Here is a 27,242-nt window from a genome sequence, read left to right as displayed (position 1 = left end):
ACCCGGGCCCCAGTCCTTTCATTTTTTTAAATGCCCGACCCAACCAGAAAATAACATATTACTGAAACAGAAAAAAAAACGTAGATTAAAACGAAAACAATACAAAACAGTACAGTCCAGCCCGACCCGAGCCCGAATGCTGGACACAGAATACAGACCCGACCCAAACCCGACACATGTCGTTTTGGGTTGGGTAGCCAGGCTTTGACTCATATCTGTTGCAGGCTATTCACTGCAGATTGCACCAGAGTCTGTTATCAACAGATGTACAGTCACACGCACGATAAGGAAAAGGACTTTCTCCTCCTTAAACAAAAAGAGATTTTGTGCCAATTACAGCATCACTCAATACCTACAATGAGATAAGCCAACTCAGCATAGGCCGGGTTGGAACTAGGGTTATCCTGGTCAGTATGCTCAAGACAAGTAGCCGAGACAATCAGGAAGCCCAGATAATAAATGCACACTCAGGTAAAATTGTAATGTAGTTCCAAAGTCCCTAAAGTACAAGCTACATTGGGCACAGAGTACAAAGGTAGAGAAGTTCTGACAAACCTTTGTAAGACATTGGTTCAGTGTCAACTGGAATGTTGTGCCCAATTCTGGGCACCACAATTTAGGAAGAATGTGAAGGCATCAGAGACAAGGCAGCACAGTGGCGCAGTTGGGCAGCGCAGTGGTTAGCACCGCAGCCTCACAGCTCCAGGTACACGGGTTCGATTCTGGGTACTGCCTGTGCGGAGTTTTCAAGATCTCCCTGTGACCGCGTGGGTTTTCGCCGGGTGCTCCGGTTTCCTCCCACAGCCAAAGACTTGCAGGTTATAGGTAAATTGGCCATTGTAAATTGCCCCTAGTGTAGGTAGGTGGTAGGGAATATGGGATTAATGTAGGGTTAGTATAAATGGGTGGTTGTTGGTCGGCACAAACTCGGTGGGCCGAAGGGCCTGTTTCAGTGCTGTATCTCTAAATAAATAAAAAAATAAAAAATAAATGCAGAAAGGATTCACGAGTATGGTTCTGGGGATGAGAGATTTCAGTTATGTGGACAGATTGAGAAAGCTGGGCCTGTTCTCTTGAGAGAAGGTCATGAGGAGATTTGATAGAAGTATTCAAAATCATGAGGGGGCTGGACAGTGTAGATAGGGACAAACTGTTCCCATTGGTAGAAGAGTCAAGAAACAGAGATGAATGGCAAAAGAAGCAAAAGCAACATGAGGAAATTTTTTTTTTTGAACAGCGTGTTGTTAGGATCTGGAATGCACTGCTGAGAGTATGGTGGAGGCTGATTCAATCATGGCTTTCAAAAGGGAATTGGATAAATATCTGAAGAGGAAAAAATGTGCAGAGCTACGGGGAAACGCAGGTGAGTGGGGCTAGCTAAGTAGCTCTTGCACTAAGACAGTTTGGATACGATGGGCCAAACGGCCTCCTTCTGTGCTATAACCATTCTATAATTATATGACTCTATAAATCAAACTCTTTGCTCTCAAAGATTGGAAATCATCCTGAATTGCACACAATTCCAAATGTGTGCAAAGGCACTGGAGTTCAAAGTCAATGGATTGCAAAATATTCTTTCCGGTTTCCCTTCCCCCATCCCAATAAGCAAGTCATGCTCCTCTTTAAAGTGGTCAGGAAGTATAAACAACTTGCATTATAAAGCAACTTTAATGTAGTAAATATCTCAAGGTAGTTCACAGTAGTGCTTTTAAATCAATATTCTAAAATATAATAAAAAGTATATGACAACAAGTGCGAAAAGAGAAAATATCTTAACAGTGGCGCAGTGGTTAGCACCGCAGCCTCACAGCTCCAGCGACCCAGGTTCAATTCTGGGTACTGCCTGTGTGGAGTTTGCAAGTTCTCCCTGTGTCTGCGTGGGTTTCCTCCGGGCGCTCCGGTTTCCTCCCACATGCCAAAGACTTGCAGGTTGATAGGTTAATTGGCCATTATAAATTGCTCCTAGTATAGGTAGGTGGTAGGGAAATATAGGGATAGGTGGGGATGTGGTAGGAATATGGAATTAGTGTAGGATTAGTATAAATGGGTGGTTGGTGGTCGGCACAGACTCGGTGGGCCGAAGGGCCTGTTTCAGTGCTGTATCTCCAAACTAAACTAAACTAAAAGTAGGGGAAGATGGTGGCATAGTGGTAATGTCACTGAACTAGTAAACAGAGGCCCAGGCTAATGCCCTGGGGAGACAGGTTCAAATCCCACCACGGCAGATAATTGAATTTATTAATTGAGTTTAAATTCTATTAATTAATAAAAATCTGGAACTGAAAGCTAGTCTCAGTAATGGTGCCATAAAACGACTGACTGCCGTAAAATCCCATCAGGTTCACTGCCATCCTTACCTGATCTGGCTTGCGTGTGACTCCAGACCCACAGCAATGTGGCTGCTCTCTGAAATGGCTTAGCAAGCCACTCAGCTCAAGGGAAATTAGGGATGGGCAACAAATACTGGCCATGAAAGAATTAAAAAAAGAATGGAGACACATACAGTTGAGCAACAGCTGAAGTTGTGCAGGCCTCTTCTTGGTGGGACACAAACCAGTAGCTAAAAGGTGACCAAAACACTTCAGTTTGAAGGAAGGGTTTTCCCTGCAGTGTCCCTTTCCAGCCAGTAGTGGTTTGAAAATCAAAAAGTTGTTGTTTTTCTTTTAAATTGCTGTAGCATGAATTAAAGATCCACAAGAGTGGCTTTAGTTTGCAAAATGATTAATATCAGCATCTAGTGGACAAAGGTGGCCCTCAATTTGTCATGTGGAGTGAGAGTGTTAGGCATGGAGGCAAAACAGGTGAGCAGCACTGCTGTGGTGAGTACCTGAAGTCACTTGTCAACTTCAGCTTTCCTTGCGTTCAGAGGATCTATAGATACTCCTTTACAGGCATCCTGTTGGGCTGCTTTGGTGGTGGGGGAGTTGGATGGAACTGGAGGGAAAGGTGGCTTCAGCAGTCTGTGTCTTATTTTCTTTTGTACTTTATCATGGTATTCACAAGGAAAGTGTGGGAGCTGGGGTGGAGGGGGAGGGGGAACAGGAAAGGGAAAAATGAGAGAAAAAGTGACAAATTTTCCCTGAGGAAAAAAAGTGCTCAAATCCTTCCATGACCACACCACTCCCTAACACTGTCAGCTACTTCAGCCCTACAACCCACCTGAGATATCTGCATTCCTCCAATTCTGGCCACTTGGCACATGCCACATTTCCTTCACCCTGACTACAGGATGCCATCTGGGCCCTAAGCTCTGGAATGTCCTTCCCACACCTCCCATCTCTGTAACTCTCTTTCCTCCTTTTAGGTTCTTCTTAAAACTTGTGTCTTTAACTAAGCTTTTAGTCACCGCAACCCCCCCCCCCCCCCCCACCCCCCCAAAATAATTCTTTGGTTCAGTGCCAATATTTGTCTGATAATGCACTTGAAGACCCTCAGGACGTTTTACAATATAAAAGGCACAATATAAATGCAAGTTCTTGTTGCTATCAGCTTTGCATATTTACCAGTACTTCTAGCTAGTTGAGTGTAACAAAACCATGAAAATGATTTTGTGGAATGCAATACACACAAAAAAAAAATCAATATATTCTTACCGGCAAAGATCTGAAGAAAAGAAGAGAAGGGTTTCATTTTTGTTAATTAATGGATGAAAGGAAGTACCATCAGTACCATTGATCATATTGCATGTATCTGTTGTCCACCAATCCAATGAGCTAAAGATTTTTTTTTTTGGGGGGTGGGGGGTAGAGTGGGGGAGAAGGGCAGAGAAAATGAGATATAAAATCTTGCATTAGAGCTATAATAAAAAGGTACAAAACAACCAACATTTATAAATGCACTAGAAATTCTACTTTTAAAAACTGAAACTGATCTGTACATTACACTTCATTGGGATCAAAGAATTTCCTTAATATTTCTGTATATTATCACACTTCAAACTGGTAGCACTTAATATTCTACCGCAAACTGATTAGCGAGAACTCAATCCTGGTTTAAAGTTCCAGATCAGCAACATTTTTTTTTTGGTTTCATTTTTACATCGAAATGACCAGGTTTTAAATATTTAATTGGAAAACAAAAGAAAAAACACTTACATGTTGCCCCTCCACTTGACGATTCGAGTAAAATTTTTATAGTTTTCTTTCCCCGTGAGAAAAACATAATCACCGTCAGCTGTCCCATTCATCTAAAAACGGTGCATTACAATGGATTACTGTAAAGCAAACTAGCACACAAAGAAAACAGATCATCTGACCCCATGTTAGAAACCTTTAGAACACAAATTTAGTCATTTAATTTCCCCCCTCTCCACACAAAATCATTATTGAAATACTGATGATACATAAAATATAGGAATGTACAGACTCATTTGATAAGTCCCCAGGAAAGTACACAGCTTAAAAATACTCATGGACTGAGGAATTGGGGAAAACTGTATTTTATTCATTTTTTTTTAAAAAGAGGCTACATTCAAGAGTGTGCTTTTGAGAGTCTTTCATGAATTCAGATTTAATCTACTCCATTCAAGAAGGAAGCATTGCAAAGGAAGGGAATCCTTCTTTCTTCCCTGCCCCCTCCCCACACATAATGGAGGACAAATGGAAAACTGTTGATTCTTTTAATTTGTATTCCCAGTTCTGAGACAAAACAAGTTGTTTAAATGTTGTTTTCCTACACAAGAAGAAATTCAGGTCATCACTGATGTCCTGTATGCAACCTGATGTGTGTATTTTTCTTTAAAGCTGTTTTGAGCACATAGGGATCAACAACTCCAAGAGCTATTTATATTATGCTGGGAGACTTCCCAAAATGTCAGTTAAGTAGGTAGTCCCAAACAAATAGGCACTGAGCCATCCTACATTAAATAGGGAGGGTAGGATCAGATCATAGTCAGTATCTGAAGGGAAAGATGGCCAACAGTAACTTAGACCCTATCACTGGAATTGGGTTCAGAAGGTTCCTCGTCTTTCTTTTCAAAATGTTGGCTGAATTGCTGTGCATTTTCAGTTTTCATTGCAGATTCCCAGCAGTAACATTTTATCTTCATCTACGCGTGAGCAAAGTGCAAGAATGACTTACATTATAATAGAGCCCAAAGTAATCATCAATGTCCTTTTTGAAGATCTGAAGAGCTTCAAGTACTGGATCTTTGTAACCCCAGAGAAGCTCATGTACTGTTCGTGTTGTAAAAAGACCTTCTTTTTTGACCATTAACAGAGCTTCTAGCAGTAAAATCTGTATATTGGAATATCTGGCCATGTTCATAACAGTCTATTTACAAAAAGAAAGATAAATCAATTCAAGTACAAGTCAAAATTAAAATAATTTCCAGCATTCATATATAGCTGATTTAGAACAAAATTTTCTCTCTATATGATTGAATACAAAATAGGGCAGATATTCTGTCATTTAACACCCACTTTGCACTAACGCTTTGTCTTTCATCACACCATTAACACACCCTTTGCCTTTGCTCCATGACCTTCTGGTCAGTTATTCTCTGTGACCCTCTGTCCTACCAACACCTTCCCTTTTGTTATCTTTTGCCCCACCCCCACTTTATTTACTTAAAACCTATTACATTTCTAACCTTTGTCAGTTCTGATGAAAGGTCACTGACCTAAAACGTTAACTCTGCTTCTCTCTCCACAGATGCTACCAGACCTGCTGGGTATTTCCAGCATTTTTTGTTTTTATTGCAGATTTTTGACTGCCTTGCCCCTTGTGGTGGTTGGCAAGTTTGGGGGGGGGGGGGGGGGGCGGGTGGGGTGGGTGGTTGGAGTGGGAGAAGACATTCCTCAGGTGCAGGGCAGAGAAAACAAAATATGGACACACCTGTTATGTCAGATCCCTTCCCCTTTGATCCACTGGTTGTGCCCTCTACTTACATAATAGTTGCACTTGTAGGAGGTGCAAACCCAACGTGGCTATTCTAAAGGATGCTGGAGAGGAGTTTCCAGCCTCCTGCCTCATTGTCTAACAAGGTTGCTCAACAGGCACTTCAGCACAGCAGGGTTTGTGAAAAACTGGCTCTACAGCCCACCATACACCCCACCCCAGGACAACCACAGGAGTTGCAAGGGCTAATTGGCAGGATATAACTAGTGTTCTTCAAGGATCTATATTGGAAGGCTCAACTATTCACTACTTATTAACGACTTAGACAATGAGATAGAAAGCCACATACTCAAATTTGCTAATGACACAAAGATAGGCAGCATTGTAAATAGTGTAGATGGAAGCATAAAATTACAAAGAGACATCGATAGATAAAATAAGTGGGCAAAAGTGTGACAAATGGATTTGAATGTAAGCAAATGTAAAGTAATGCACTTTGGACCTAAAGAGGTTGGAAAAGGGTACTTTCTAAATCGTGATCACCTAAAAACAGTGGAGGCTCAAAAAGAGACTTGGGAGGTGAGATACATAAATTAAAATGTCATGTACAGGTACAGAAAATAATCAAGAAGACTGTGCTCGCTGTTGTTGTGCTCGCTTCAGCAGCACACATACTAAAATTGGAACGATAGAGATTAGCATGGCCCCTGCGCAAGGATGATACGCAAATTCGTGAAGTGTTCCATATTTTGAGGGTGGCACAGTGGCGCAGTAGTTAGCACCGCAGCCTCACAGCTCCAGTGACCCAGGTTCGCTTCTGGGTACTGCCTGTGCGGAGTTTGCAAGTTCTCCCTGTAACCTCATGGGTTTCCACTGGGAGCTCCAGTTTCCTCCCACAGCCAAAGACTTGCAAGTTTATAGGTAAATTAGCCATTGTAAATTGCCCCTAGTGTAGGTAGGAGAATAGTGGGGATGTGGTAGGGAATATGGGATTAATGTAGGATTAGTATAAATGGGTGGTTGATGGTCGGCACACACTCGGTGGGCCGAAGGGCCTGTTTCAGTGCTATGTCTCTCTATGACTCTATGACTAATGGAATGCTGGCTTTTATATCTACAGGACTAGAATACAACGGGGTACAAGTCATGCTTCAGCTATACAACGTCCTGGTAAGACCACACCTGGGAGTACGGTGAGCAGCTCTGAGCATCATACTTAAGGACAGATATACAGGCCTTGAAAGGTGTGCAGCATCGATTTAGCGAAATTATACCTGGACTTCAAGGGTTAAACTACACAAACTAGGTTGGGATTTCTAAATATTGGAGCCAGACCTTTCAGGAGTGAAACTAGGAAACACTTCTGTACACAAAGAGTGGTGGATGTTTGGAACTCTCTTCTGAAAATGGCAATTGATGCTAGATCAATTGCTAATTTTAAAACTGAGATTGCTATATTTTTGTTCGCTTTTAAGTGATATGGGGAAAAGGCAGGTATATGGAGTTAGGTCACAGATCAACCATGATCTCATTGAATAGCAGAAGAGGGTCAAGGGGATAAATGGCCTACTCCTGTTCCTATGTTCCTAGAGGCAAGGATGAAGCAAGTACCTCACACTCTCGAGATCATTTTAAGTACTTGGTAACCTTCTGGCTACTAAACCCAAACAGAAAGCCCCGACGTCCAAAGTTCAGAGCATGGTCGCAGGCCCCAGTTTTCACTTTTTTAAAAATATAAACACACAGACCCAGCCTGGAGTTCCTGAGTCATTTGGAGTTAGCTGCCTCCTCAGGGTACAGTGCACCTCAGATATGCTGCACTGTGCCGACAGGGATTTAAAAAAAACCCTTTCAATAAAATCAGGTAGTTATTCCTGAAACATTTTCTGGTTAAGTCCATTAAAAACCAGAATCAGCTCACATTTCAAAGTCTCTCTCAAATACTTGCAGGTTACTCTTACAGTATCTTGGGATATTTGTCAAAAAGTGATTTTTTAAAAAAAAGCCAACAACTCACCACAATTGGAATATTCACTGTCCTAATCAAGTCAGTTTCAGGATCTCCTTTAGACAACTCAGGAACGAATACATAGGTCTTTGAGGTCATAGCAGACACCATCTCGCCATCATCCACAAATGTCACATTTTCTTTAGGTTGATACTCTCTGAAAGATTATGCCAAAGCTCGTTACTATTTAGGTAAATAATTAAGGCTCAAAACACATGGATAACTACTCAAGCACATACAAACCACCCTCCCTTCCCACCTGCACCCGCCCCCCCCCCCCCCACCACCCCTAAAGACCCACTCCATCTGTCTTGATGCCACAATGGGTTCAGTCAGCCTGTCCTTTGAACCATACTGACCCAGTAAGGAGGGAGGAGGCCAAAGGCTTTCACAACGTCTGTACACCACAAAGCATTTCACCACCAATGAATTACTTCTGAAGTTTCCGTCACTGTTTTGTCGGCAAATACAGCAGCTAATTTTTCCAGAGACAGACATGAGACAAGGGAAGCTGATGCATGGGAACACCGGCAAGTTTCCCTCCAAGCCACACACCATCCTGACTTGGAAATATATTGCTGTTCCTTCACTGTCGCTGGCTCAAAATCCTGGAACTCTCTTCCTAACAGCACTGCAGCAGTTCAAGAAGGCAGCTCACCACAACCTTCCCAAGGGCAATTAGGGACGGACAATAAATGATGACATAGCCAGCAACACCCACATCCCCCAAACAAATAAAAAAAAAATGATGAATGGCTAAATGGCTAGTTAATCTGTTGTGGTGGAGTTGGCTGAGGGATAATGTTGGTCACAACATTAAGAGCAGTCCCTGCTTCAAAAAATATGCCACATGATCTTTTACGGCCACCTGAACAGGCATACAGAATCTCAGTTTAGCATCTCCTGGACACAGTGTGCCTCCAACTGAATTGTCAGCCCAGGTTATATCCTGGAGCAGGGCTTGAAGCTACCTCTTTCTGATTCAGGAGAGTATTACCTACTGATCTAAATTGACACTTTAATCCCTGGTGTTACAGACAGATGGTAAGTGGTGTGGATGGCTTCCACTATTGATCTCCCAACTGACCGCAATCGTGCTTTGGTAAAAATGGTGCTTCAATCCCCGAGTAGTTTCAGGGTCCAATAAATAGACAGGTTTTCTCGTAGGTTAAAAAATTACTTTGTAAACAATGCCTGAAATTGTTTTACACAGACACACAGACACAAATAGAGAGAAAAGGGTAGATACAAATGAAGTCTAAGATGATGTAGAAGTTCGTGGTTTACAGAAACCTGATGAATCTTCTCAGGAGGAAAGTCTTTTTAAAAAGGTGCAGGCCTGGATGTTTCAGTCTTGAACTTGTTGAGGTGTTGTATAGTTGCAGTGGTTACAACTCAGCACAAAGCTGGTGGAGTGAATTTGGGGACCTTCATAGATGGAGAGTCTCAAAATCACTTTGTAATCTCTCTCATGTAGTTCAAGTTGATGTTCAGCAGGGTTCATCTTGCTTAGCTGGATCTCTCTCTCAGACTCTGGCTGGAAACTGGCTGTTATCTTGGCTTGATCTCCCTCTTTCACTCTCCAGAAGGCTACCTTTTCAGGTAAAAATGAATCACATTTGACTTTCTGTTCGGTGACACATGGTCCTCTCCCCTGGAGTGACCACACAATGGACCAGGATATTGAAACCCTGGTTATCCATTGATGTCGGATTGGGGGCCATTCTATTATCATGGTGCTATTTAACACCTATTCATTTTGGTTTGAGCTGTGAGTCAGTCTGTGTCCAGAACCTTTTGTTAGTTCATTCATGTCGACAGGAGTTATCAATATGCAATGGTGCTCCTTTCAATTTCAATCAGTTCTCCCCAGAGCTATTTCAGACACGGCTAATGAGTTTCATCCTCAACAGATGGAGGTGTATAATATCAATATAGGAGAGGTCACCTGACCACTACTCTATTTTGCCTGTGGTAACAAGTATTCATGTTCTTGTGGTTCAGTTTAACAGCTGACTTTTTATTTTCATGATTCCTCCAATTCATTTCTTATTTTATCATGGCTCCTTCCAAGCATGACACTAGTCTATGCCAAATTAGCCATTCTCATCCTGGGGAACAGTAGAGATAAAATTGCCCTGAAAAGCCCCAGATTAGGGAAAAGAGGGGAAGAAAATGGCAGTGTTTGCTAATTATTGGGGAGTGGTGAGAGGCAGAAGAGGCGCAGAGTCAGGGGTAATGGTTTCAGGGAAGGAGTCTCGAGCTGGGGAATTTAGGGAGGAGTGAGGAAAGGCTTTAGAGAACAATTTTAAGTGAGTCATTGGAGACTGAGCAAGAAGGGGGTAAATGTTTGGAAGACAGTTTGGGTGAACTGGACAGGGTTGGTAGGGAGAGTATTAGACTAAATTCAAAACTAGAAATAATAGAAGTCACTTAAGAGAGTCTCAGTTAAAAAACAAATGTTAGCGGTGGACACAGGTGACGTTACGGAGGTAGAAGTGAGTGGTCTTGGTGATGGAGAGGAAACAAAGTCGGAGGAATCATGGAGGTAGCTAACAGGCTGGACCAAGGATTGATGGCAGGGAAGAATATGGAGTCCATGGGAAGACTGAATCCATCATCATTCCCCATCACAAACTCCACTCCTGCCTGAGCCATGTTTAGCTGGAGGAATTGAAAACTCACACTTGGCGTCAGGCAAACAGTCTGACTGCAGAGAGCTGTGGAAGGGACACCTCACAAAGGTTATTTGGAGCAGCTTCATGCTGCTACTTGCACAGCCAACAAAGTCCTATGTGGCAGACACCCATTCCAACCACAAAAACGTGAGGTTTAACTCCAACCTGTTAAAAGTACAGAGGCCCAACCAATCCCCATCCACCACCACCCTCCTCCGCCTGGCTGAACTTGTTCTCACATTGAACAACTTCTCCTTCAACTCCATGCACTTCCTTCAAGTAAAAGGTGTTGCTATGGGTACCTGCATGGGTCCTAGTTATGCCTGTCTTTTTGTGGGATATGTCGAGCATTCTTTGTTCCAGTCCTACTCAGGCCCCCTCCCCCAACTCTTTTTCCGGTACATTGATGACTGTATCGGTGCCGTTTCCTGCTCCCGCCCCAAACTGGAAACCTTTATCAACTTTGCTTCCAATTTCCACCCTTCTCTCACCTTTACATGGTCCATCTCCAACACTTCCTTTACCTTCCCTTCATCGACTTCTCTGTCTCCATCTCTGGGGATAGGTTGTCTACTAATATCCATTATAAGCCCACCGACTCCCACAGCTCCCTCGACTACACTTCTTCACACCCTACCTCCTGTAAGGACTCCTTTCCATTCTCCCAGTTTCTCCGTCTCCGACGCATCTGCTCTGATGATGCTACCTTCCATGACGGTGCTTCTGATATGACCTCCTTTTTCCTCAACCGAGGATTTCCCCCCACTGTGGTTGACAGGGCCCTCAACCGTGTCCGACCCATTCCCCGCACCTCTACCCTCACCCCTTCCCCTCCCTCCCAGAACCGTGACAGGGTTCCCCTTTTCCTCACTTTTCACCCCACCAGCCTCCATATCCAAAGGATCATCCTCCGCCATTTCCGCCACCTCCAGCGTGATGCCACTACCAGTCACATCTTCCCCTGTCAGCATTCCGAAGGGATCGTTCCCTTCGCGACACCCTGGCCCACTCCTCCATTACCCCCACCACCTTGTCACCATCCCAGGGCACCTTTCCCTGCAATCGCAGGAGGTGTAATACCTGCCCATTTACCTCCTCTCTCCTCACTATCCCAAGACCCAAACACTCCTTTCAGGTGAAGCAGCGATTTACTTGTACTTCTTTCAATGTAGTATACTGTATTCGCTGCTCACAGTGTGGTCTCCTCTACATTGGGGAGACCAAGCGCAGACTGGGTGACCGCTTTGCGGAACATCTCCGCTCAGTCCGCAAGCAGGACCCTGAGCTTCCGGTTGCTTGCCATTTCAACACTCCCCCCTGCTCTCATGCTCACATCTCTGTCCTGGGATTGCTGCAGTGTTCCAGTGAACATCAACGCAAGCTCGAGGAACAGCATCGCATCTACCGATTAGGCACACTACAGCCTGCCGGACTGAACATTGAGTTCAATAATTTCAAAGCATGACAGCCCCCCATCTTACTTTCATTTTTAGTTATTTTTTCTTCCTTTTTTTTCCCCATTCTTTTTTACATTTTTTACAATCTTTTTTTTTGCATTTATTTCATTTCATCTTAGTTTGTTCAGTTTGCTTACCCACTGTTTTTTTTCAGGTTTGCATTTGCTGCTGTTCAATATTCAGTATATTAACACCTAATCTGTACTAATGCTTTGTCTTTCAACACACCATTAACATATTGTTTGCCTTTGCTCCGTGACCTTTTGGTCAGCTATGTGGCCTGGTCCGATCTAGACCTCCTTTGTTATCTCTTGCCCCACCCCCACCTCACTTGCTTATAACCTGTGACTTTTCTAATATTTGTCAGTTCCGATGAAGGGTCACTGACCCGAAACGTTAACTCTGCTTCTCTTTTCACAGATGCTGCCAGACCTGCTGAGTGGTTCCAGCATTTCTTGTTTTTATTTCAGATTTCCAGCATCCGCAGTATTTTGCTTTTATAAAAGTATATAGATGTTATTCTTAGGCAAACCATATTAACTATATAGAAAATATTAAAAAGAACCAATCATGAGAAATATTTATTGAAAAAAAATATTGTTAGAACTGGAGAAAAGTTTTAACAGTTGACAAGTTAGTGTTCACTCATGACAGACAACACCATGACCCGCATGTCTGCATTCACTGTAGAGTGGGAGGAAGAGGGAAAATTAAGTCAGTGGAAGAATTTGCTAAGTATCAACCATCACAATAAATATGTTTCCTGCTGAGCAAGAACCACGAGATCAGAGAAGTAGGCTTTTGTTAAAGGCATGAGTCATGAAAACAAAACCCTGTTTACAGTGCAACAACTTTCAGTCAGTAAAAACAAACTGAATTTGCCAGATAATCACCAATGCCACTTAGATTTAGGCTAAAACAAGTACTCTTTTAAAAAAAGCACTTTGTATTGTAATACCAAAGTCTTTCATTTCAGTACTTAGAATCATGCCTAAATGTTCTAATTTCCAGATACTGGAGGAAAAAAAAAACTGAAGCAACCAATTCAAAGAAGAAACAAAAAAGAACTGAGTGCAAGGATCAACGGCAAAGTGCAGATACAGATGATGGGAGCATTTAGTCAGATGAAAGTATTCCAAAGATGATGTAGACTTAGGAGCTTTGCACTGTTCGACTTTGAGGAACAGAGAGAAACATAAATGCTCGTGCCCTGAGGTCACAGCCTGCCTATTAGTGTTTGCGAACAGAAGTATTGGCCGCTCCCATCAGTATTACAGCTAATGCAAGGGATACCGGCTGCAGCATATTAGGGTTGAGAATATTCCCAGGAACATGAGTTCTTGCCTGCAACATACCATTGCCCAAATCACTTTCCTTAGCAGTAGCAGGGACAGGAGAGGGAAGGAGGTCTCTGAGCTATGACCAGATGAGTTGGAATGCCTCTGAACTGGCTGGGGGTGAAGGAAGGAAATAGGGGCAATGTTCCCTCTAAAGCCACACAGCAGTCTGGAATGTACCACATGTTGAAATAAACTGGCCTCTCACAACGTCTTCAGTTCATTGGTGAGAAATTTCAAGCATAATGTAAGTTGTGACTTTTAAATGTCCATGCACGAAAACAGAATGTTCACAGGAGATTATAGTCTGCCCAATACAGACTACAGAAAATGTAAAGGGAACATTGGAAAGGGGAGAGAGAAAAGAAAAGGGAGATGTTCTAAGTAACTATAGACTTTGGCTGAAGGTTGCTCTGCTGGAAAATCCAAAATGTGACTTAGATCATTAAGTCAACAAAGAGAAAATTGTGAGGTGTTTAAAAATTATCCAAAATGCACCCATATTTAAAATGGAAACATTCAAAGTTTTGGGTTGACTCTTAAATGCCCTCTGAAATGGCCTAGCAAGCCACTCATTTGTATCAAGCTGCTACAGAAAAGTCTATAAGGAATGAAACCAGATGGACCTCGGCACCAGAAATGACAAACGGCAAACCCAGCCCTGTTAACCCTACAAAGGCCTCCGTATTAACATCTGGGGGCTTGTGCAAAAATTGGGAGAGCTGTCCCACAGACTAGGCAAGCAACAGTCTGATATAATCATATTCACAGCATCATACCTTACAGACAATATCCCAGACACCACCATCACCATCCCCGAGTATGTCCTGTCCCATCAACAGGACAGACCCACCAGAGGTAGCTGCACAGTGGTACACAGACGAGAGTCCTCAACATTGACTCTGGACCCCATGAAGGGATGGCATCAGGTCAAATATGGGCATGGAAACCTCCTGCTGATTACCACTACTACCACCACCACCATCCTCGACACCCCCTCTCAGTTGATGAATCAGTACTCCTCCATGTTGAGCACTAAGGGTGGCCAGGGTGCAGAATGTACTCTGGGTGGGGGACTTCAATGTCCATCACCAAGAGTGGCTTGGTAGCACCACTACTGATCGACTGGCCGAGTCCTAAAGGACATAGCTGCTAGACTGGGTCTGCAGCAGGTGGTGAGGGAACCAATAAGAGGGAAAAACATACTTGACCTTGTCCTCACCAATCTACCTGCCGCAGATGCATCTGTCCGTGACAGCATTGGCAGGAGTGACCACCGCGCAGTCCTTCTGGAGACAAAGTCCCAACTTCACATGGAGGATACCCATCATCATGTTGTGTGGCACTAACACAGTGCTAAATGGGATAGATTTCAAACAGATCTAGCAACGAAATACTGGGCATTCATGAGGTGCTGTGGGCCATCAGCAGCAGCAGAATTGTATTCAACCACAATCTGGAACCTCATGGCCCAGCATATCCTCCACTCTACCATTACCATCAAGCTGGGGGATCAACCCTGGTCCATGAAGAGTGCAGGAGGGCATGCCAGAGCAGCACCAGGCATACCTCAAAATGAGGTGTCAATGCAGTGAAGCTACAACAAAGGACTATATGCATGCAAAACAGCGGAAGCAGCATGCAATAGGAAGAGCTAAGTGATCCCACAACAAATTGATCAGATCTAAGCTCTGCAGTCCTGACATATTCAGTCATAAATGGTGGTGGACAATTAAACAACTAACAGGGGTAGGAGGCCCCACAAATATCCCCATCCTCAATGATGGGGAAGCCCTGCACATCAGTGCAAAAGACAAGGCTGAAGTATTTGCAACCATCAGCAGCCAGAAGTGCCGAGTGAATTATCTATCTTGGCCTCCTCCTGAAGTCCCCAGCATCACAGATGCCAATTCGATTCACTCCACATGATATCAAGAAACGACTGAAGGCACCAGATACTGCAAAGGCTATGGGCCCTGACAACATTCCAGCAATAGTACTGAAGACCTATGCTCCAGAACTGGCCGCGCCCCTAGCCAAGCTGTTCCAGTTCAGCTACAACACTGTCATCTACCCGACAATGTGGAAAATTGCCCAGGTATGTCCTGTACACAAAAAGCAGTTCAAATCCAATCCGGCCAATTACCGCCTCATCAGCCTACTCTCAATCATCAGCAAAGTGATGGACGGTGTCATCGATAGTGCTATCAACCGGCACTTGCTTAGCAATAATCTGCTCAGTGACGCTCAGTTTGGGTTCCGCCAGGGCCACTCAGCTCCTGACCTCATTACAGCCTTGGTCCAAACATGGACAAAAGAGCTGAACTCAAGAGGTGAGGTAAGAGTGACTGCCTCAGACATCAAGGCAGCATTTGACTGTGGCATCAAGGAACCCTCGCAAAACTGAAGTCAATGGGAATCAGGGGGAAAGGTCTCCACTGGTCGCAGTCATACCTAGCAGAAACCAAGATGGTTGTGGTTGTCGTCGGTCAATCATCTCAGTCCCAGGACATCACTGTAAGGAAATCCTCAGTGTAGAGTCCTAGGCTCAAACATCTTCAGCTACTTCATCAATGACTTCCCTCAATCATAAGGTCAGAAGTGAGGATGTTCACTGATCACAATGTTCAGCACCATTCGCGACTCCTCAGATAATGAAGCGACCCGTGTCCATATGCAGCAAGACCTGGCTTGGGCTTGGGCTGAAAAGTGGCAAATTACATTCGCGCCACACAAGTGCCAGGCAATGATCATCTCCAACAAGAGAGAATCCAACCATCTCCCCTTGATGTTCAACGGTATTACCATCACGGAATCCCCCACTAACATCCTGGGGGTTACCATTGACCAGCAACTAAACTGAGCCAGCCACATAAATGCTGCGGCTACAAGAGCAGGTCAGGGCCCCAACCATGCATTTAATATTTGTCTTTCTCCCGTCAGGCTTTCAGGAGCATATATTTTCCCTTCCCTCCAATAACAAGTGAAGGAACATTGTGTATCCCTATATCTTAAATTACAAGCTTTTGTAACTTTGTCTTCATATGCCACAGATTTATAAATATCAGGGCTGCTTTTGAGTGGTCAGCTTTTTTGGGGCACTATCAGCTTTTTTTTAAGCTGTTTATCAGCTTTTCCTGGGTTGGCATGTATGGAGAAACTAATGCAGCTTTCAGGAGATTGAATGCATTGGATGGAGTACTCAATGGCACACACTATACACATGGTCTATGGAAGGAGCAGACTTCAGGGACCAAATAGTCTTCCTCATTCCATATTTTTATTTTGCTTTTAACATAGCAGTAAAATAAAAAGCAGATTTTCTCCAAATCTATGAAAAGTACAAAAAGTTTTAAGTAACATATTGAAGTAGCTTTCAGTTAAACAGACTAGAATTTCATTTATCGGCAGGCGGCACAGGTTAGCACCGCAGCCTCACAGCTCCCGGGTTCAATTCTGGGTACTGCCTGTGTGGAGTTTGCAAGTTCTCCCTGTATCTGCGTGGGTTTCCTCTGGGTGCTCCGGTTTCCTCCCACATGCCAAAAGACTTGCAGGTTGGTAGGTAAATTGGACATTATAAATTGCCCCTAGTATAGGTAGGTGGTAGGGAAATATAGGGACAGGTGGGGATGTGGTAGGAATATGGGATTAGTGTAGGATTAGTATAAAATGGGTGGTTGATGGTCGGCACAGACTTGGTGGGCCGAAGGGCCTGTTTCAGTGCTATATCTCTAAATAAAATAAAATAAATACCTGTAAGTATAAGGGCCTTTTTCTTCAAGAAAAGGTTTTCCTCCATTTAGCACTTCATCAGGGTTTGTGACATTGAAGAAGTAAAACTGCATGTAAATTGGTGGAGGAGGATTTTTCCAAGTCTCATAGGCAGTCGTACCATTCCTCAGTTGTACTTCCTGCAAAAAGATACAAGCAAGTGACAGGATAGCAACATGGATGGGGAAAATCTGTAAAATAGGAGTCATTATTTCTATATTCTATTGTTAAAGCAACAAGGAATAGATTAAATGCACAATCCAATAGGAACACGAATATGAAGTGTCAGCTTTAGACAATCCTGATTAGCATGACATTCTTTTAAGTGAAAGAAATATGAACTTCTATGTTCAATTTCCTACAGTGAAATCCCGATTTGGCAAGTACTGTTGTGAAATGAAAGTAACCGACAAACGGAGGAAATGTACCCACCAGTGGGAGAAGCATGTGGAAACAAAGCAATCCCGGTCAAACTTGCAACTGTCTCGCAGTTGCTCAAGTACTGGAAAGGCTTAGATTGGGGAGGGTGGGTGGTGGCAGAAAGGGAAGAATTTAAGCAACTGTAATGAATACATTATGTTAAAATGATTTATAAAATCAGATACAGACAGTGAATAATTAAATTACAAGAACAGAAAGCCACATTTTCAAATCTTTCTTGCATTGAGTTAGCCAACATTAGCCAGGGTAACCTCAATGCTTCTGAGCAAGGGTTGAACTGAATTGACTGAAGTCCATGTGATATTAAGAAAAGGCTCAATGCATGGACACAGCAAAGGTTGTTGATCCTGGCTGTAGTGCTTAAGGCTTGCATATTAGACCTAACTGCCTCCCAGTCAAGTTGTTCCAATTCAAGCATGACCATTATCTCTATCCGAAAATATGACAAATTGCCCAGGTAAGTCTCTATAAGAAAAAGGATAAATGTCATCCAGCCGCTTACCACTCTTTCAGCATCCCAATAATCAGCAAAGTTATGAAAGAAAAATAAAATGTCAAGCAACATCTGTTCAAAGTTTAGTTTGGATTCTGATCGAAGCATTTGGCTCCACACCTTAAACTGGCCCTTGGAGAACCATGCACCTAAGAGCTGAATGAATGCCAGAGTGGTGATGCAAGTCTAACATCTCTCAATATCAAGGCAATGGTTGACAAGAGCGCAGCATCATGGAGTTCTAGCACAACTGAGGTCACGGGGAAAAACCCTCCAGCAGTTGGAGTCATAGCCCATATGCAAGAAGGTGCTTGTCAGAGGCCAGCTGTCACAGATCCAGGAGACATTACTATAGGAGTTTATCACGAAAACACCTTCTGCCCATTGATAATAAGATGCTTCATCAACCACCTTTCCTGCAGCATAAAGGTCAGGAGTAGGGCTATTGATTGACAATTCCTGTATTCAGTTCCACAATTCCTTTGATAATGAAGCAGCCAATGCTAGCCTGCAGTAGGTCATAGACAATATCCACATTCAGTCTGACAAGTGATAGGCAATGACCATCTGCAATAAGAGAGAAGGCCAAACATTTCCCCTTGACTTTCAATGACCCCATCATTGAATTCACCACAATCAACATCTTGGAGGTCACCATTGACCTTAAATGGAATGGCCATATCAACAATATAACTGCAAGAACAGGGCAGGGGGTGAATATGCTGTATCATGACTCTACTTCTCTCTCCTTCTGCACTCACCAAGGCCCCCAGCCCAACACAGCAGCATGACTCATTGCATCAACCTCCCCACCCCCACCACTCAATTATCTACACGGCTCAGTCAGGAGCATGATGAAATACTCAATACTTCCCCAAATGGATGCAGGCACAAGACTCAAGATCAACAAAAACCAGGACAAAATAAAGCATGATCAGCACCCTACCACTGGATTCAATACCCATCTCTCAAACCAGGAATGTACAGTGGCTGCAGTATGTACCAGTACTAGTAACCCAGAGACCCAGGGTATTGCTCTGAGGACATGGGTTCAAATCCCACCACAACAGAAGGTGGAATTTGAATTCAATTAATAAATCTGGAATTAAAAGCTAGTCTAATGACGGCCATGAAACCATTGTCGATTGTTGTAAAAACCCATCTAGTTCACTAATGTCCTAAAGAGAAGGAAATCTGCTGTCCTTACCTGGTCTGGCCTACATGTGGCTCCAGACGCACAGCAATGTGGTTGACTCTTACATGCGCTCTGAAATGGCCGAGCAAGCCACTCAGTTGTATCTAACCGCTACGAAGTCAATAAAAAAGAATGAAACCGGACAGACCACCTGGCATCAACCTAGGCACTGGAAACGACAACGGTAAACCCAGCCCTGTGGACCCTGCAAAGTCCTCCTTACTAACATCTGGGGGCTTGTGCCAAAGTTTTATTTATTTAGAGATACAGCACTGAAACAGGCCCTTCAGCCCACCGAGTCGGTGCCGACCAACAACCACCCATTTATACTAACCGTGCAGTAATCCCATATTCCCGACCACCTACCTACACTAGGGGCAATTTACAATGGCCAATTTACCTATCAACCCGCAAGTCTTTGGCTGTGGGAGGAAACCGGAGCGCCCGGCGAAAACCCACGCGGTCACAGGGAGAACTTGCAAACTCCGCACAGGCAGTACCCAGAATTGAACCCGGGTCCCTGGAGCTGTGAGGCTGCAGTGCTAACCACTGCACCGCCCCCAAGTTGGAATAGCTGTCCCACAGACTATTCAAGCAACAGCCTGATATAGTCATACTCACGGAATCATACCAGACAGACAATGTCCCAGACACTGCCATCACCATCTCTGGGTATGTCCTGTCCCACCGGCAGGACAGACCCAGCAGAGGTGGCAGCACAGTGGTATACAGTCAGGAGGGAGTTGCCATGGGAGTCCTCAACATTGACTCTGGTCAGCAATGCAAAACTGAAGTCTCATGGCATCAGGTCAAACACGGGCAAGGAAACCTCCTGCTGATTACCGCCCTCCCTCAGCTGATGAGTCAGTACACCTCCATGTTGACCACCACTTGGAGGAAGCACTGAGGGTGGTAAGGGTGCAGAATGTACTCTAGGTAGGGGACTTCAATGTCCATTACCAACAGTGGCTCGGTAGCACCACTACTGACTGAGCTGGCCAAGTCCTAAAGGACATAGCTGCTAGACTGGGTATGCGGCAGGTGGTGAGGGAACCAACAAGAGGGAAAAACATACCTGCTCATCCTCACCAATCTGCCTGGCACAGATGCATCTGTCCATAACAGTATTGGCTGGAGTCACCACTGCACAGTCCTTGTGGAGACCAAGTCCCACCTTCACATTGAGGATACCCTCCATCATGTTGTGTGGCACTAACACAGTGCTTAATGGGATAGATTTCGAACAGATCTAGCAATGCAAAACTAGATATCCATGAGGCGCTGTGGACCATCAGCAGCAGCAGAATTGTACTCAACCACAATCTGGAACCTCATGGCCCGGCATATTCCCGACTCTACCATTACCATCAAGCCAGGAGAACAACCCTGGTTCAATGAAGAGTGCAGGAGGGCATGCCAGGAGCAGCAGCAGGCATACCTCAAAATAAGGTGTCAACCTGGTGAAGCTACAACACAGGACTACTTGCGTGCCAAACCGCGTAAACAGCATGCGATAGACAGAGCTAAGTGATCCCATAACCAATGGATCAGATCTAAGCTCTGCAGTCCTGCCACATCCAGTCGTGAACGGTGCTGGACAATTAAACAACTAATTGGAGGAGGTGGCCCCACAAATATTCCCATCCAAGTTCCCCTCCAAGTCACACACCATCCTGACTTGGAACTATATTGCCATTCCTTCACAGTCACTGGGTCAAAATCCTGGAACTCCTTTCCTAACAGCACTGTGGGTGTACCTAACTCACATGGACTGCAGTGGTTCAAGGCAGCAGCTCACCACCACCTTCTCAAGGGCAATTAGCGATGGGCAATAAATGCTGACCTAGCCAGCGATACCCACATCCCATGAATGAATAAAAAAAGATTTCCAGGAAGCACTGCAGCAACTCATGAAGCTTCGACAACACCACCCAACTGTGTGAATTCGACCACAGAGAAGGACGAGAACAGCAATATCAGAAGAATACCTCTGAAGTTGCTTTCCAAGTCATACACCATCCTGGCATGGACATTCATCCTCATTGGTGCTGGGTCAAAATCCTGAAATGCCTGACCAAATTAATACTACTGTAGGAGCACCGTAGGCATGAAGACTACAGCAGTTCAAGGTGGCCAAACACCACATTCGGGGCAGCTAGGGAAGGACGATAAATGTAGTCTGGCCAGCACTGCTTAAATTCTGTTAAAACATTTTTTTTTTAAGTTTCTACTGGTTCTGGAAATCTGATATTTCACTCAAGAGACCATCTTCAGGAGAGATCAGATAACAAGTCCCAGCAAGTTATTTGACGCAAAGAACACCACAACCAATCCCGAAAAAAATATTTTACATCTACAAAACAAGACAAATCCTAGCTAGTTTTTCCATCCCAAAACTGGGGGCATTGAGGACAAGTGTACTGTCCTAGCCAGCAGGTTAGTTTTAAGCAGTTTGAACCTGGAATAAGAGTTTATTTTGTTTTTTTCTTGATTTTTCCACAAAGAACAGTACAGCACAGGAACAGGCCATTCGGCCCTCCAAGCCTGCACCGATCTTGATGCCTGCCTAAACTAAAACCTTCTGCACTTCCGGGGACCATATCCCTCTATTCCCATCCTATTCATGTTAATGAACAGATGATAAAATATTTTTACTTTAAACATTTGTGGCTACTTACCAAGGAGTATGGAGTCAAAGAATCATTTATGGCACAGGAGGACGACATTTGGCCCATCAAGTCCATACCGGCTCTCCACAGAGCTATGCAAACGTACAATCATCTTTCCTCCCACAGCTCCCCTTTCCCAGGTTAGCATCAATAAGATTCCATCTTTGTTTATTTTTTATTCTATCAAATTCTTGGTCTATTTGCTTTGACTTTCAAAATTCAGAATTATGTCTTCCTGCCCATGGGAAAGTGTCTGGCTTCTGCTTGTTGGTGTACCTCTCTCTCTCCTTCCTGCATCTAGATTGATTCTTTCACAGCACCTCTTATTTACACACCAAAACAATGGGTTTTATGCCAAGTACAAAGCTCCATTGCCTCCATCAGTACTGAAGCTTTAAGCGCAAAGGAAAGAGATCAGTTTCATCCAGAACAAGATGGAAATAAATAAATAGTCATTTCGTAGTATAGAACCTGAGTATTGCTGAAAATAGAGACATGTTGTTGAAGCTTTTTGTCTTTCACTCATCAGGACAATCCACAAGAATAATCAATGCAAGGGAAAACAACTACTTATACTGCACGTAAAGAGAATGCTGATTGGTTGGCAAGTGAATAGGTAGAGGCATTACCATGGAGAATGTACCAGCTTATGGTGACTGACAGTTAACTGCCAGGCTTTGTTTGAAATTTATAACAGTCAGCTTGACACTGATTGGTCAAGGCATTGCCCTGGGGAATGAACCAGCAAATGGCTTTCAATTATTTTGTTCAGCTGAAACAGGCGCAATGTTTGCACATATGTCTGCAAAGAACAGGGCCCTGTGTATTAATATATGTAGCTTCCAGTACACGCAAATGCGCCACACTGCGAGCCCTACTGACAAGCTTAAATTGGTTGTCAGCATAATTCTTAGCACACTGTGGATTATTGAGCAAATGTTGTCCAATTATGGAATCACATCTAATATTGGACACTGTGATTTGAGTTTTGCAAGTACGGGCTGGTTGGGTACAGCCCATGCCTTGCCCGTTGTGAACAGCGAAAGGGTCACTTTGTTTGATAGAGGTGTGCAAAGGAAACCCGACCCAAGTCCAAATGCCGGACCCGGAAGCCCGATCCGACACAAACCCGACACATGCTGTCAGATCCCGTCGGGTAGCAGGCCTTTACCCATGTACTGATGTAAAGGCCTGCCACCCGACCCGACGGGTCCCGACATGTGCCCGGTTCAGGTCGGGTGGGGTTGGACTTCCGGGTCCGGAATTCGGGCTCGCGTTAGGTTTCCTTTGCACACCCCTACTGTTTGCTACGATCCGCCAGTCTTCGGGACGTACGGCCTATGTACCTAGCATCACACTAGCACTGAAATTCACATATCACATTATTCATTTGTGTGATAGGCAGAAAGTATTTTTGGCTTGACGGCAGCATCCTGTTAGTGGCGAACACCACACATGTTGCAACTGCACAGTAGCAGCATGAAACAGCTAGCTTTAACTGTTGCTCAAATGTTTGGGATACATTACCCTTCCAGGGTAATTTGAGGTAGACTGGGCACTTTTCAGGGCCAAGGAAGATTGACTTAGGCCTATTCTTATGTTTGCACGAAATACAGCAAGTATTGGTGGCCCTTTGCTGGTTTCTAAAACACTCCCAATCCTCAGACTTGCTACTATTTTTTGCAACATTGTAAGCCTTTTCTTTTAGTCTAATACTCTCTAAGTTCCTGAGTGAGCCACGGATGGGTCTTTCTTGATGAGTTTTTGTTTTTGAACTGAATGTACTTTTGTTGAACCCTTTGAATTGTTTCTTTAAATGTTTCCCACTGTTCACTTACCACCATACCTTGCACTCAATTAACCTTAGCCAGTTCTCCCTTCATACCTTTGTAATTGGCTTTGTTTAAGTTTAAGACTCTTGTTTGTGATTGAAATGTGCCACTTTCAAACGCAACATGAAATTCAATGGTATTATGATCACTATTTCCCAGTGGATCTTTTACTATGGCATTGCTTATTAACCCTGCTTCATTACACAATACGAGATCTAAGATAGTTATATCCCTAGTCAGTTCTACAATGTATTGCTCCAAGAAACCGTCACAAAAGCATTCTACAAGTTCATCTTCTACACCACTGTTGCCAATTTGATTGTCCCAGTCTATATGCAGATTAAACTCCCCCACAATTAATACATTACCTTTTTACATGCTCCAATAATTTCCCATTTAATACTCTGTACAATAATATAACTACTTGTTAGGGGGCCTGTAAACTACTTCCACCAGTGTTTTCTGACTCCTGCTATTCCTAATTTCCACCCAAACCGATCCTACTTCACGATCTTCTGAGGCCAGATCCCTTCTTATTAATGTCCATATGTCATCCTTTATGATCAGGGCTACCCCTCCTCCTTTGCCATTCTGTCTTGCTCTCCAAAATATTGTGAACCCTGTAATATTCATTTCCCAACCTTGAGCTCCTTTTAACCATGTCTCGGTAATGGCAATTACATCCAGGTCATTTACCTCTATTTGTGCCACCAGTTCATCTATTTCATTACAGATGCTTCGTGTTTTCCAATAAAGGAACTTTAATTTCATTTTTTTAACCTCTATTCCCCGTAATAACCTTATTTGCCAATGTACAATTTTTGTTAAACTCCCTGTCGCTTCCTATTGGGAGTTACCCAAATCACAATCCTGCTCCAATGCCCTGACCTCTCTCTTTGGATTTCTAGATTTCCCTTTACCCAACCCCCCCCCCCCCCCGTTAGTTTAAAGCCCTTTCCACAGCACTCATTCTGCAATTGGCCTGGAATCTGGTTCCAGCCCGGTTCAAGTGAAGCCCATCTCAACGGAATAGCTCCCTCTTCCCTGAGAACTGATGCCAGTGCCCCAAGAATAGAAATCCTTTCTTCCCACACCGTTCTTTGAGCCACACATTTAGTTCTCTAATCTACTTGACCCTGTGCCAATTTGCACGTGGCTCAGGTAACAATCCAGAGATCATTACCTTTGATGTTCTGCATTTTAGTTTGGACCCTAACTCCTCAAATTCTCTAAGCAGAACATTATTTCTGGTTCTACCTATGTCATTGGTTCCCATATGGACCACGACAACTGAATCCTCCCCTCCCACCCCCCTCCCCCCACTCCAGGTTCCTCTCCAGCTGCGAGATGTCGTCCATAACCCTGGCACTGGGCAGGCAACATAGCCGTCAGAGTTCCCGGTCGCGGCTACTGAGAACAGTATCTCTCCCCCTGACTATACTGTCTCCTATCACTACCATTGACATGGTGCCAATGGTCAGTCTGCTCATCCACCTTGCAGTCCTTCTCTTCATCCACACAGGTAGCAAGGAATTCGTACCTTTTGGACAAGGTCAGAGGCTGAGGCTCGTCCATCACTACCTGCTTATTTCCCCTACCTGCTTCACTCGCAGTCACACCCTCCTATCCCTGACCATTGGCCATCTCTAATCACCTCCCTGCACTAAGGGGTGTGACTGCCTCCTGGAACAAAGTGTCCAGGTAACTCCCCCCCCCCTCCCTGATGCTCCGCAATGTCTGCAACTCAGTCTCCAACTCAACAATTCTGAGCTGAAGTCGTGCAAGCTGCAGACACTTACTGCAGACATGGTTGTCTGGGACTGCAGTGCATTCCACAGATTACCACATGCTGCAGTTGCAACACACCGCTGGCCCTGCCATCTCTGTGCACCCTTTTATTTAATTAGTCAATTAGTTAATCATTCAAGTTGACATAATGAAAAGTTGCACTCACCTACCTTGGAGTCAAAGGAAGAAAGTGTTCAAATGTATTTGATCACTAGGATGAGAATCCCAATTTAAAAGACACACAGCGAGTGGACCAAAAATAATCCAATTTTCCCTGGCCTTCACATCTCCAGAGATATATACACATGGTGTTAGTGACAACACACACATTATGTGATGAAGGATCACTTCATGTACACGGTACAACATTTGTTATGGCATTATGAATGTAATGTGCGAGACTTGAGAGAGAAAGACTGGGGAGAATGTTATTGTTCAGATTAGAATCAGGAGGACAAAAAAAGTCTTATTAATCGAGATTCTTCTTTTAAAAAGTGTAAAGCGGTTTTAATGACCACTTTAAAAAAGTACTGGCCAGTGGCTAACATGTAAATTTGATTGAAGAATTATATTACTCATTCTACTTTACTAAAATCAACTGCATGGTCTTCTTACAACTGCTCTTGATTAAGATTTATATTCTCACATATTTGTGCTAGGACGATACAATGCAGCTTGTGGAGAGGACATGTAATGGTGGTGAGTTTCTGAGTATCTATCCAGCTAGCAGCATTTCTACAGTCAGTTGAACTATGTGAACACAACCACAGCATTTGCTTGAGAGATCTGGTTACTTGACTCATTATGTCATGCTTCATTTTAAGATGAGGAACATTACACTGGTGTGTCCTTCACAGTATAGTTCCATATGAATAAACATTTTCCTGTTAATTTTTTTTCCTAAATCACAAGGATGCTTTTTACAGCTCAAATTTGTGAAACTTCCTATTCCCCATCCGAGTTTCTCCCCCTTCTGACGACATTTAATTCTTGCAGCGTATGTAGTACTCTATAACATCTCACCCAAATAAGACACGATTCACATCTGAGCTTTGATGAGTGTTAGCAGGCCAGTCAATCATGGGGGGCACGACTATTGAGCCCAATTCTTTTCTTAAGACAGCTACACAAACACTTCTGTCAATGGTTAAAAACAATAACCTATCCTAATGCACCACTTCAAGGAAAACTGTAGTGACACTACAAACTCACAATTGAAGCTAGGGACTTCATGACCTCTACAGCTCTGCTACTCCTTGGATGAAACTGGCTAAGCTATTGGGAAAAGCCCAGTTTAGTTTACTTCGACAATATAAAAATAAACAAGGTCCTTATTTCCACCACCCCCACCCCAATCAACTGGAGCAGTTATTAAACTTTTCCACACTACTTATTGTACTTGCCGAAATAGTTAATCATTTATTACAGAAATAATGAGCCTAACAAAAATCTAAAAGTAAAACAGCTTAGCCATGAAGACGGAACAAAAACCACAATGCAACTTTAAAGTGGGCACCATTTTAATTACTTTCTGTTTGAGAAGCAAGCACAACAATGAGTTCTTTTTGCCAACAAGATTGGCTTCAGTGAGATTCAGTGAGTGTGATGTGTTATTACTTACAGGATATCAATTTTGGCTTTGTAAGCATTCTTCCCCTAAAACATGTCCCTTTACCAGTGCTTCAGCACAAACGTGGACCTGTTTCAGGGGGGTAGGTAGCACCTACAACATTTT

General features: G+C 43.7%; 1 protein-coding gene and 1 non-coding gene across 2 annotated transcripts in view; one reads left to right on the top strand and one right to left on the bottom strand.

Moving 5' to 3' along the window:
- The window catches only part of LOC137373571 (lysosome membrane protein 2-like), a 73,399-nt gene that overhangs the window by 37,651 nt on the left and 8,506 nt on the right, over positions 1 to 27,242 (bottom strand). The window contains exons 2-6 of the mRNA XM_068038534.1: positions 17,072 to 17,229; positions 7,856 to 8,003; positions 5,080 to 5,271; positions 4,095 to 4,186; positions 3,594 to 3,713 (exon numbers count right to left, since the gene is read on the bottom strand). Of these exons, the coding sequence (XP_067894635.1) occupies positions 3,594 to 3,713; positions 4,095 to 4,186; positions 5,080 to 5,271; positions 7,856 to 8,003; positions 17,072 to 17,229 (710 nt within the window). The remainder of the gene's footprint in view (positions 1 to 3,593; positions 3,714 to 4,094; positions 4,187 to 5,079; positions 5,272 to 7,855; positions 8,004 to 17,071; positions 17,230 to 27,242) is intronic.
- LOC137377893 (U6 spliceosomal RNA) lies at positions 6,489 to 6,590 on the top strand. The gene has a single exon (XR_010976508.1). It is a non-coding gene; the product is annotated as a U6 spliceosomal RNA (small nuclear RNA).

The sequence above is a fragment of the Heterodontus francisci genome, chromosome 1, assembly GCF_036365525.1.
Source record: "Heterodontus francisci isolate sHetFra1 chromosome 1, sHetFra1.hap1, whole genome shotgun sequence".
NCBI lineage: Eukaryota > Metazoa > Chordata > Chondrichthyes > Heterodontiformes > Heterodontidae > Heterodontus > Heterodontus francisci.
Note: the sequence above shows the minus strand (reverse complement) of the source record. Positions and strands in the feature narration are given on the sequence as shown.